Genomic DNA, 12943 nt, shown 5'->3' on the forward strand with positions numbered 1-12943 from the left:
AGGAGGAGGGGAGAGAAAGTTTTTAGGCTTCAAGTTGGTTTTATCCAGTTCTCTGATTACATGGGAAAAGGAAAACTGAATCATCTCTGTTAAAAGTTGAAGTATTATTTCATAAGACATAATTTTCTGTATTCACTTTAAATATCTTTCATCACTCTGGTGAAATGACTTATCTTTTATAATGATCTGGGAGCCGAGTTTTCATTAAGAGCTTTAAACCATTTGAGATTATTGACTAACTTCTCTATTATGAAAGTCTACATAGTCTTTTGACCTTGAGCTAACATTGGGATGTTCTAGAGAACTTCATATTTGCTCAAGGGATTTCAAGAAAAGAGACATTAAGGCAATTTGCCTAATTTGATATGATGGGAAGTCATGTCAAATATGACATAACATTTTCAAGTTACATTTATTGGGATACTTTATTAATATTTACTTTATAATGGCAAAAATTCATAAAAAAATCTCTTATGTTTTCAGATATTATTCCGGACATTATATAAAAATGTATTCCAATCAAATCAACTTGTTAATAACTGGTTATCGTACATTGCCAACAGATTTTAAGCCATAAAGATTCAAAATGTTTATCATCAATGGTTATCATTTGGGCTGGGGATGTGGCTCAAGCTGTAGCATGCTCACCTGGCATGCACACAGCCCTGTGTTCATTCCAAAGCATCATGTACAAATAAAAATGTTGTGTCCGCCGAAAAATAAATATTAAAAAATTCTCTCCCTCTCTCTCTCTCTCTCTCTCTCTCTCTCCTCTGTCTTTTTTTAAAAAAAGTTATCATTTGGATGTTTTCCCTGAAGATAATGAAAATCAGATTAATTGATTAAGAAGAAAAAAAAACACTAACAAGTTTACTTGAACACAGGTCTCTCACCTATTCATCTGTCTGTCTATCTATCTATCTATCTATCTATCTATCTATCTATCTATCTATCTATCTATTTATCTATCTATCTACCCATGTATTTCTTTATTCATTTCTTTATTTATTGTTGCTAGGGATCAAACTCAGTGCCTTATGCATGCTAGGCAAATGCTCTATCTTTTCAAAATTCTAATTCAAAACAGGGTGTTTTGGTGAACACTTTTAATCCCATCTGCTGTGGTGTGAAATGATAAATACAATCAATAAGTGTGTCACCTATAGTTATGTAATAGTAAAAAAATACAGATGATGGATATAAAAGTTTGAAATGTGAGATAAGACAATTATAAAGCAAAAACTCTCATAGGCAGGCCTGAGACTCCATTTTGCTTCCTCCTCTGAAAAACTGTTATAAGAGCTGTTTCTGAGAAACTGATATGGAAGCTGTATTCTTATTTTTAAAAAATCGCATCTCTGTATTTGTTCCCCACAAATTGTACCCTACTCAAGATTCACTGGTGGTCATGAAGAGCTATATCCTGGGTTTGAATGCTATTGTGGGTCCACATGACTTTGAAGTAGATTCTCATCCTGATGACCCCAACCCAAATTAAAAATGTGACTGTCTAGCACCTGCTTGAACCCAGGAATGTGCTCAAATGAACTTCAAAGCTAATGTGCTGGCTTGCTGATGGGAAAATTCTGATCCTGCCTAGAGCCCACAGGCCCCACTTATTAATGTTTCAATTTCTATGATTGGCTAGCTTACACAAAATAAGCAAGTCACTGAAATGTGGATTTTGTGCTTATATTGTCTTTGGATGGATCAGAAAGTTGCTGTTCTCTCACAGAGCTTGAGACTCTGTAGTGCGTGACAGTTCCTAGTCAGGTAAGTAAAGCTCTCTTTTGATTTGAAATTCAGAATTAGAGTGCTTCTGGGAGGGACTCCCCATAACACCATCTATTTAACAGGATAAGGCAGAAGGATCTCAAATTCAAGACCTGTCTCAGTAATTTAGTGCAAAACTGTCTCAAAATTTAAAAAAAAGATCTTAAAAATAGTTGTGGGAATGTAGCTCAGTGGTGTAATTCTCCTAGGTTCAAACCTTGGTACCCAACCTGAATATATGCATAATTTCATTAACTAAGTAACTAATTAATAAAAATGAAAAAAGGTGAGGATGTAGCTCAGTGGTAAAGATCCCCTGGGTTTAATCCCCAGTGCCAAAAAATAAAAATTCATAAATTCAGGGCCTAAATATTTAAAAAAAAATGAACATCTATACTCATAAAATTTCTGCAAAAGTGTAACACTTCATAGAATAGTAAAGGCCAAAGCTTGGAGATGAGATACCAAAGGCCTAATGAATAGGCAAAATTGAATTTAACAGAGATTTTTTGGTGAAGGGACACTTAGAGCCACTCTCTCCAAACCCACCTTGTTGTTCAAATGTGGCTTAATGAGTATCAACATTGATTCCTAGTCATCTATTAATTCCCTCCAATGGGGGACTGGACCAACCAGGAAAAGTCCATCCTGGAACTGAGATAGAATCAAACCCTAACCATTAGGTGATGCATTCAGAGGAGAAAACTCTTCATCCCAAGGGGGAAACATAAATGGTGCTCAAATCAACAGGAAGTAACTTTGTCAAATCTTGATAAAGGGGAAGCAGGGTGCTGCGAAGGGAAGGTCTCTGGGCAGCCCTGCATGATGGCAGGAACTATCACAAACCAGTCAGCCCCAACCTCAGCTGTGCATAAAATAAACCCACAATTTCTAAGAGGACACCCGGCCAGTCACCACCTATTGTCCTTGAACTGAGGCTACCCTTTGTACTGAATCTGTGGAACCAGTGATAATTGATTCAAAGCTGCCTTTGACACCCTGTCTCCCTTTGCCTCCTGGATGGGGCACTGACTCATCTTTCCTTAAGTGTCCTGCATTCCTGCCCTATTATGACTGACTACACTTTTCTTTAAAGAGACTCTCTTTTGTGATATAGGTTGACTGTAATTTTGACCTGCCTTGTGCACCAAGTCAGGGGTAATAAGAGAAGCCAGGGCTGTGGCATGAAGTCACCCTTTCAGCTGGTGACACACAGATAAATTCCAGAGAAACTTAAAATTAAATCAGAGTGTAGATTTCAAATATTGTAGAGCATAAAAACCAGAGACAGTGTTGGATGTAGCCTTAATCCTATATAGGTGCACACACGCATGAAATTAAATGTGTTTCATTTGTGGTAAGTTATTATGTGAAACAGAAACCAAATATAAACTTAGCCAATTGTAATTATCTACCTTAGATATGATTATGTGATGTGAGCAGGGACACTTTCCAACAAGATACCCCCAAAAGACCATCACGGTTTAGACGCTGTGTCTCTTAACAGCTCACATGTGACAATGTTTTGGAGGACAAATGATTGGTTTATAGCCATAACCTAGCCAGTGCATTAATCTCTGGTGGGATTAACTGGGAGATAATGGGGGCAGTTGGGCTGTGGCTGGAGGAAGCTGATCTTTGGGGTGTGAATATGGGTGTAGAGTTTGTATCTGCAAGTGGCCAACTCTCTCTCTGCTTTCTGGTAATGTGAGCCTCTTCCCTCTGCCACATGCTTCTGCCATGATGTTCAGTCTCAACTTGGAGGTGCTGTCTCTGGATTGAGGCCTCTGAAACCAAGCCACCAAAATAAACATTTCCTCCTCTGTAGTTTGCCGCAGTCTGCCTGGGCACAGTTCAGGAGCCACTTGTCAAAAAAGAAACTAACTTTATTTTTAGAACTACAAATGCCAAACAAAACAGCTCCTCAGGAAAAAACCCTCAGAGCCCAACTGCCACCACTGGCTTCCCACAAGCCTCTCACCCACACCAGCCTCACCACCTCCCACAATCCTCCTGCTCTTGAGGCCAATTGGCTGGGTCATGTGGGCGGAGCCAAAGAAGTCCCCCAATGAGCAGCTCCATGGTCTGAAAGGGCAGGGAAACAGCCCAATGAACATCACCGCAGAGGAGCCAATCAGCTAGATGTTGCTGGGGCCTCTGTGAGCCAATCATCAGCTTTGCAGTCTGAAGGGCGGGGAAACAGCCCAATGAGCATCACCACAGAGGAGCCAATCAGCTAGATGTTGCTGGGGCCTCTGTGAGCCAATCATCAGCCAGCAGCTGGAAGTTTGCTGGCAGCTGGAAGTTTGCTGGGGCCCCTTTGGCTGTGGCTCTCAACAGTAGTTGTTGTCCTTGGGTCTTTTAGTTACAGCACCATAAAGCTGACTAAAACAAAGAGACCGAAAAAACAGAAATGCAATTGTCTAATCGCCACCCATCATTAAGTGGGTGGAGATTTTGGAAGGTGATCACATACTGCTTTCTGATTGGATGCTGATCAATCAGATGGAGGTGGGGGCGTGGCCAGAGAGGTCCTAAACGCTTCTGCAGAGCCAGAAGAGAAGCACAACTGTCTTGTAGCCTAAGGAGACACATCCTGACCTACTGAAGCTCAGAGCACCTGCACACCTGGCCAGATCCCGTAAGTCCGTCACTGGCCTAAGGACCAGCGCCTTCCCTCCTCACCTGTGTGGATTCAAAAACAATTTTGTTTCTGTCTTTTCTCCTGAAGCAACTTAGGACTTCAATTTTGCTTCTCAGTGTGGTTTTGCCTTCATGCTAAATATTAGGATTTTCATTTTGGTTTATGTCACTTTCAAATTTCCTTTTTTTTAAAATGTTTTTGGTACCCGATATTGAACTCAGGAGCACTTTACCACTGAGCCACATCCCCAGCCCTGTTTTGTATTTTATTTAGAGACAGAGTCTCACTGAGTTGCTTAGCACCTGCTCTTGCTGAGGCTGGCTTTGATCCCTTGATCCTCCTGTGTCAGTCTCCAGAGCCTATGGAATTATAAGTGTAGGCTCCCTCGCCCAACTTTTATTCATTTGTTTATTTTGTTTGTTTGTTTTTTAAGGATTATATGGACAATGTAATTTATTTATTTACCTATTTATTTATTTGGTGGTATGGTATGGTGATTGAACCCAGGGCCTTGTATATTCGAGGCAAGCACTCTAATTACAGAGGTATATCCCCAGGTCACCATTTATTAATTTTTATGTTCTGCTGAGGATCAAGCCCAGTTCAAGCCCCAGCTACTTTTTTTCACCAAGGAGATTGGATTTCTATTTTATTCTAATTGATTGCAATTCTATTTTCTGATGATGGAAATATTTATATTGTGTGCCTATAAATTATACTCTTTTGCTGGGTTGGTGGCACACACCAATAATCCCGCCAACACAAGAGGTTGAGGAGGCTGGAGGACTAGAATTCAAAGCCAGCCTCAGAACACAAAATGCTACACAAATCAGTATGACCCTGTCTCCATCTCAAATACAAAATAGGCTTAGGGAAGTGGCTCAGTGGTTGAGTGTCCTAAATTCAGTCACCAATATCGGCCCCTAAAAGACTATAATGTATGGCCTATGTTGTTTTGTAATTTATAATTTGTTTAAACAAATTAAACCAAAAGCTTCAAATGATCTCATAGAATAGTTCATAGATTCTTCTCTGATCTGTTTGTTCTCTTCAACATCCCCCTAAGATGGCAGAATCTCACAAGTGTAACAGATATCCATGAGACTCTGTTGTAATTTCCAAGTGTTTTATAATATGGCCACAAGCTTTATAAATGTTCATTTAAAAAACAAATTAAAACGAATGTCACCCATATAAGGGCAAGTCCATTTTCAGCCATATAGTTGTTGAATCTAGGAGCCTACTGTTTAGGTCACATGGCACTCCAATTTCCCTTTTAAAACGATAACCTAATAATCCAAAGCTTTCACCCTTAAGAGTGAGGTGTGTTTATAGACTTCCCAGTACCCCCTTACCAGAGGCTGGCAATGGATGGGATAGTGGCCTTTTCTCTGGACCATATTCCAGGACCTTTCTTCTTTCAGACTCCCCAGGATGTGCATCCAGTCTCCACCCACGCTGCTGGAGCTGGCAGGGCGCAGCCTGCTGAGCAACAAGTCCAGGGCCGTCCTGAATCTGGAGGACCTGCCCATAGAGCTCTTCCCACCACTCTTTGTGGAGGCCTTCAGCAGGGGACACACTGAGGTCCTGAAGAAAATGGTGCAGGCATGGCCCTTCACCCGCCTGCCCCTGGGGGCCCTGATGAGGAAGCCACAGCTTGAGATGATCCAAGTGGCCCTGGAAGGCCTGGACATGCTGCTTGCACAGCAGGATCACCCCAGGTAAGGGGGACCCAGGTGGCCTGGAAGGGAGCACCCTCGGGGCCAGGGAAGGAATGGGTATAGGCAGGGAGAGTTGGTGCTGAATTGTGCACCACAGGCTTCCTGTGCTGCCAGCAAGGAGGGGTGGAGAGGCCTTGGCCATGCTGAGCCCCATCTGAGAAAGGCTTCCAGATGTGGAGGTGCTTGTGGCAGCTGTGGTGATCCATGGAGGAGGAGGCTGTACCTGCCCCTGCCTCAGTCTGTACAAGTGGGGGCACCAGGCTGCATTGGAGGGAAGTGGATGGAGAAAAGTGAGACAGAAGGAAGAGGTGGAGCAGGGGGCAGCAGCTGAGAGGTGAAGGAAGGAGCCTCAGGGCTGAGACTCTGCTGTCGTCTCCACAGGAGGTGGAAACTGCAGGTGCTGGATTTGCGGAATGTTCCCCAGAACTTCTGGAGGATGTGGTCTGGAGCCGTGGTTGACGCCTGCTCACCAGAAGACATTAAGAAGAATCGAACATTGAAACTTGGTCCAGCAATGGCAGCTAAGCAACCCTTCAAGGTTTTCATAGACTTGAGCCTCAAAAAAAGACCCCCGGATGAATTCCTGACCCACTTGTTCCTGTGGGTCACACAGAGAAGGGACAGGCTGCACCTGTGTTGCAATAGGCTGAAGATCTTTGGGAAACCCACCAGCCACACCAGGAAGGTCCTGAGACTGCTGCAGCTGGACTCTATCCAGAAGGTGGAAGTGCACTGCACCTGGGCGGCCTCCAGCTTGGCTGCTTTTGCTCCTTTCTTGGGCCAGATGAGGAACCTGAGGAAGCTGCTTGTCTCCCAGGTCTATGTGCCTGCCTACACCTCCCAAGAGGAGCAGGAGCAGCTGCTCGCCCAGCTCACCTCACAGTTCCTCAGGATGGACTGCCTGCGGAAGTTCTGTGCCAATGCTATCTTCCTCCTCAAGGGCCACCTGGAACAGGTGCTGAGGTGAGTAAGACGGGGGAGAGCACCCTCTGCAGACCAGTTACAGAAAATTTGCACCTACCAGCCACTGAAACTCTCATGGTTAATAAGACACTGGAAGTTCACTAACCTATCCTTTTGTTCCTATTCAATCCTGAAGATTGATCGCATAATGTGCATTGGAGCAGACTCCTAAAGGAGGGTCCATAGCCTGGGAAGTGCCACCATGCTGGGAATCCAGTTGGGAGGGACAGGAGCTAGGGATGGGATTGATGTTTCTTCCATGGGAGGCCTGTCCAAATAAGGTGGTGGAAAGTGGGTAGAGAAGAGGGCTTGGAAGGAGGGAAGCCCCCACACTTACACCTGTCAACAGAAAAGCTCTGTGATCCCCAGCTGGGAGCAGAAGACCTGCCTCTATACCCACCTGGGAAAGGCTGTTCTGAACTCCAGGTAGTGATCCTGGGTGTAAGGGTCAGGAGCAGGGGTAAAAATCTTGCTGAGGATATAGGGTGTGAGCCTCTCAGAGGGGTAACCCCAGGGGATTTTGTTACATACTGCCCAAATTTTTCCTTCATACATGACTCCCCATGACCTCCTGTGGCCAGACCTGTGACTTTCTGCTTGGCAGTGAGGAGGGGACACAGAGATGTGGACTCATCTTTTCACAGGAGATGTGGTGAAAGGCTCACCCTGACATGGGGTGATGTGAATCACCAGATTCTGCAAAAGGCAGCATTCTAAGTGTGGACCATTGTCAGATCACCAGGGTGACTTTGGGTTTGGGCCAATTTGTCTTCTCCCTCCTTGACATTGCTCCTCAGTACTAACTTTCTGGTTTTTCCTTAGGCACCTGAAGACCCCCCTGAAGACCCTCTCAATAACCAACTGCCCTCTGTCAGATTCTGACTGGAATTATCTTTCCCAATATCCAAACACCAGACAGCTCAGACACCTGGAACTGAGGGGCACAAAACTGACCGATTTCAGTCTGGAGCCCCTCCAAATCCTGCTGGAGAGCACTGCAACCACCCTGAACAGCCTGGACCTGGAAGATTGTGGGATCACTGACTCCCACCTCCAGACTCTCCTGCCTGCCCTGAGCCACTGCTCCCAGCTTGTGATCTTGAGCTTCCATGGGAACTGCCTCTCTATGTCAACCCTGAGGAACCTGCTGCTTCACACTGCCAGGCTGAGCCAGTTGAGCGTAGAGCTGTACCCTGCCCCTCTGGAGAGCTATGATCCCTGGGGTACCATCCACCCAGGGAGATGTTCCCAACTCTGTGCTGAGCTGACAGCAATAGTGAGGGACTTTAGGCAGCCAAACATCCTTGTGTTCTGTACTGTCCCCTGTCGCCGTTGTGGCTACAAGTTCATGTATAACCAGGGCCTCACTCACTGCTCCTGTCCAACACCTGCATAGATGGGTGTGTTTCAAAAGTGTACCTCTAGGCAATTGGTGTTATAACCAGGATGTAAGGTCACCTTAGAGGGAATACAGAGCCCACAATTTCAGACATTGCCTAAAGTGTGGTTGCGGAAAGGAAAGTACAGCAGGGGGCTTCATTGGAGGGAAGCCCTCTGAGGTTAGGACTTTCAGGACATGTGTCTTTATAGAGACATACATAGGGACCTGAATTTCTAAAATGGGATTTAGGCTTGATGGGCACAGAAAGAAGCTATTGTGTTTCATGGCTGGTCCATAAATAGTCAGAAATGAAGAGAATCTCAAGGTTAGTCTTCTGATGTCTTCTGCACTGGATTTACCTGTCTTCCTAATGAAACCTTGGGATTCTCCAGATGCTGTGGAGAAAGAAGGCATGGAGTACTTGGTGAACAATGAGGTTCAGCCCCAAGAAGTCAAGGTATCAAACTGAAATCTGGTCATGATATGTGGCTATTCTGTGGCTTAACACATGCAGATTCAGACAGATGGATTGGAACATTCTACATAGGCATTGAACATGAGCCATTGCAAAGAAACCTCTTCTCAGTGGACCTCAGTGCCACCCAGACATTAAATGCTGGCCCTTCCTCATGTGTCTCCATGTAGACCCAGAAAACTCAGGTACCAGTCTCTGGATCTGCTGGGCAAGAGCATCTGTGCACAAGACAGGCCGAATTGCCTCACTCCCAGTGCCTGCAGGAAGTGTCCATGCTGCTCATTGATCAGAGCCTCTGGGCCTCACCGAACCTTGCCTGTCATTTACCTAGGTAGTCTGTCCTCATTTAAACTAGTGGTGCCCCTTGAAGGTATCCAAATTACCTTTCAGCAAAATAGTAGAATCATATATGTAGATAACACTTGAAAATATTTCAAAATGAAACTGAATCAATTACAAGCTCTGGTGGGGCGGGAGTTGCACATAACTGACAGATCTTGCCCTAATGCTTCCTTCCACTGAGGACTGCACTGATGGGGTTGTGGAGCGACCTTAGCCTTAGTTTCCCATCCAAGGATGAGAACGAGGTCCACTCAGCCTTCATTTGAGGTGTTCTAAAGCTGCCTGTGGATGTGTTTTAATTATGGCTTGAATAATCCCCCATCCATAGTGAACTGGAACCCACTTTGATGTGTAAACAGAGCGCAGCTCACTCTTGGAACTGGTAGCAGAGTCTGGACCAAGCACAGCCAGCCTCTCTTTCACCCAGAGAGTGATCTTTGTGCCTTGATCCCTCTTTATGGCACTTTCTTTTCTCGGGCTCTAAGTCTAGCTTGCACGTGTGGGGCAGGTGGAAGGTTCTGAATGACATTCAATTTGTTGGATTGTAGGATCAAATAAAGTCAAGGAAAATCTGCATAATGAGATCTGTCATCATGTGTTTTTTCAAGAGTTATCATGACTAAAACGGGTCTTGAAGATATTCTGGTGCCTCCAGACCCCTTGAACACTGCAAGGGTTGTGAGGGTACTTTGCTTTCTCAGACCTGGTTTGAGGTCTGAGAAAGCAAAAGGTGGCCGGGTCAGGAAGTGGGAACTGGGTTTCACTCCTTGGCTACTGAGTGATTCAGAGTCCTTTGTACACCTGTATCCAGACACTAGAGCCCCTTCTGGAACACTGGCCAATTTTACCTCCAAAATTTAGAAACCCAGAAACCTTGCTATTTTAGAGAACTGAGTGAACTTCATCAATGCTAACTCAGGGAGATGGAGACATTTCTCAGTTGTGGAGCACTTGCTAGCATGTTGAAGGGCCTGGGTTCCATCCAAGGCATCACAGAAATAAGTAAACAAATAAATAAATCCAAAAATTATGTGACTACATTGGGAAGGGTTAATTGGAATAGAGGTGTCTATCTGTTAGAAAGTTTCAAAAAGAAGGATCCAGAACCGACATAAAAACAATGGAATGCATTCTCTAATTGGTCTGGACAGGTAAGTCAAATTGATGTCCTGAAAGATTCTCTTCAAAAAACAACTGCAAAAGCCGGCTTGGTGGTGCTCAGCTGTAGTTCTAGCAGTTCAGGAGGTGAGGAAGGAGGCTGGTGAGTTCAAAGCCAGCCTCAGCGATTTAGTGAGGTTGTAAACCTCAGCAATTTAGTGAGGTTTGTGAGACCCTGTTTCAAAATCCTACCTCGGGATGGGGCTCACTGATGTGGCACCCTTGAGTTTACTGCCTGATCCCCAAAACAATAACAAACAAGTATGAAAAGCTGGTTGCAGTGGCACATGCCTGGCATCTCAGCTACTCAAGAAGTTTTATGATTTTATTCCTTCTCCCAATTTTACAAACTAGGGCATGACTTATCCTTATTTTTTCCAGTCCTTTGAGATGCAATGTTGGGCCATTTATTTAAGATCTATTTTCCTAATAAAGGTGTTTCTTGCTGAGGACTTCCGAGTTAGAATTGCTCTTGCTCTATCCCCAGGTTTGAATATCTTGTGTGATATTTTTCATTGGTCTTCAGGCATTTTATACTTTCTTTTAAAATTTTTATTTATTTTTATTATTTCTTACATACATGACAATGTTTTGATTTCTTCAATGACCCATTGGTTATTGGGGAACATGTTGAATAACTCCCATGATTTGTAACTGTCCAGGTGTTCCCCCTGCTATGTATGGATTTCATTCTTATTAAATTTATGGAGATTTATTATGAGAATAAATGGAGAATGTGTCATGTGCTGTTGAGAAGGATGTTTGCTCTGCAGTGGTTGGGTGCGATGGTCTGTAAATGTCTACTGTGTGCAGAGATGATCTGTCCAGTGTTGAAAAGGGGAGTTGAAGCCCCTACTGTTCTTATTGTGTCCTAGTTGACTTTCTTCTTTTACATTCCAGTAATATCTGTATTGCACATGTGGGTTTTTGGGTGTCAGGTACATGTATGTGTACAATTGCTGTCTCATATTGCTGAATTGACCACTTTATCATGGAGCCATCACCTTGTTTTTTTTTTTATTGTGTTTTAATCTGTAGTCTATTTTATCTATTATGAGTCTAGCCATTTCTGCTCTAGGTTGGTTTTCTTTCTGTGGAATATTTTTCCATCCCTTCACTGTCACTCTGTATGTGTCCTGAGGTGAAATGACTTTCTTGTACACAGCAGGTAACTGAGTCCATCAAAAAAAGGAAATCCATTCAGTCACTTAACCTCTTATGATTGGGGAGTTTAATCCCTTTAAATTCAAGGTTTTTGATTGAAAGATACAGAATTATTTCTAACTGGTCTTATTCATTTTTAGTTACTTTTTCTGATTTCTATTTAGATCTTTTTCTATGTTTTCCTCCCTTCCTCTCTAGTCTGTTTCTGTGGGTTGGTGTTTTCTCCTTGGATAAGATTGGATTTGCTTCTTTGTCATTTTTAAACATTCCATAATTTTCTGTTTTTCTCTTTGGGCTTCCGCTGGGATTTAGAAAATTTATATACTTACCAAAGATCATTTTAATCTGAACAGAACCTCCCTCTGCTCTGATACCAGTACTCTGGATTCCATCTTTTTCCTTGTAACATTTGCTTTGGTTGCCTTGGTTTGCTTCTCCTGGTTTCGTGCATTCCTTAACCTCTTACTGTGGCCTTGCTTAATACTAACCATTTTCTTTTTAAATTTCCTATTTGTTATGTGAAAGTTTAAATATCCCTGTTATGTAAGCCAGGCACACTTCTGTATGCATGTGATCTCTCAGGAACCTGAGGCAGGAGCATTGCAAATTGAAAGCTATCCTCAGCAACTTAGCAAGCTCCTAAACAACTTACTGAGACCTTGTCTCAAAATAAAGAATAGAAAGGGCTGACTTCCCATTAGACCCAATACCTTCAAAAGCCTGTACTCTCACCTGAGGCCTGCACTGGAAGATATGCTGTGTTCCCTTCCTGCATAAAGCTGGCTGTGAGATACACCAAGAAACCAGACAGCACAGAAAAAATTTTGAAATGCAAGGGCAGGCCAGTTCTGAGATCTTAAGAGTTCTGCTTCCACACTGGAAGGAGAAAGTGAGTGTGTGTTTTTATTTTTCTATGGGGGATACACAAAGGCTTTTCCATAGAATATGATTCACCAAATAAAGTAATGGGTGGCCTGTCCCAGCCCGACAGGTAACACCCAACCTCAGAGCTACAGAGCAGTCTCTACATCTCCATCACATTCCCCTTCTCTTAACTCTCAAGAACTCTGGTGAGGGAGGCCAGCAGGACTCTTCAGGGGTAATAAAATAAGTTAGCTAGCGATGGTGCATACACACATATATAGATAGGTAATATGTGTTAGTTTTTGTTTGTAGCTGAGGTGGAGTTTAGTTTGCCTTTGAATGAAAGCCCTTCCTTTGTCAAGGAATTCCCCACTCAACATGGGAGTCTCCAAGTAAGGCAGGGTCCACCATCAGTTGATAGGAATAAAAAAAGTCAAATGTATTTTTCTGCTTTCTGA

General features: G+C 43.5%; 1 protein-coding gene across 1 annotated transcript; it reads left to right on the top strand.

Moving 5' to 3' along the window:
• Nucleotides 1–5851: 5851 nt before the first annotated feature.
• On the top strand, nt 5852–8554 carry LOC144368585 (PRAME family member 20-like). Its single transcript, XM_078027778.1, has 3 exons — nt 5852–6138; nt 6520–7101; nt 7924–8554. The coding sequence occupies exons 1-3, from the start codon at nt 5852–5854 to the stop codon at nt 8495–8497; spliced, it is 1443 nt and encodes a 480-aa protein (XP_077883904.1). The 3' UTR covers nt 8498–8554.
• The last annotated feature ends 4389 nt before the right edge of the window (nt 8555–12943 follow it).

Source organism: Ictidomys tridecemlineatus, chromosome 11 (genome assembly GCF_052094955.1).
Source record: "Ictidomys tridecemlineatus isolate mIctTri1 chromosome 11, mIctTri1.hap1, whole genome shotgun sequence".
Taxonomy (NCBI): domain Eukaryota; kingdom Metazoa; phylum Chordata; class Mammalia; order Rodentia; family Sciuridae; genus Ictidomys; species Ictidomys tridecemlineatus.

Coding starts and splice junctions, on each gene's coding strand:
- LOC144368585 (XM_078027778.1), top strand. CDS start 5,852: ATGTGCATCCAGTCTCCACCCACGCTGCTGGAGCTGGCAGGGCGCAGC. Junction 6,139..6,519: donor GCACAGCAGGATCACCCCAG/GTAAGGGGGACC, acceptor TCGTCTCCACAG/GAGGTGGAAACTGCAGGTGC. Junction 7,102..7,923: donor CACCTGGAACAGGTGCTGAG/GTGAGTAAGACG, acceptor GTTTTTCCTTAG/GCACCTGAAGACCCCCCTGA.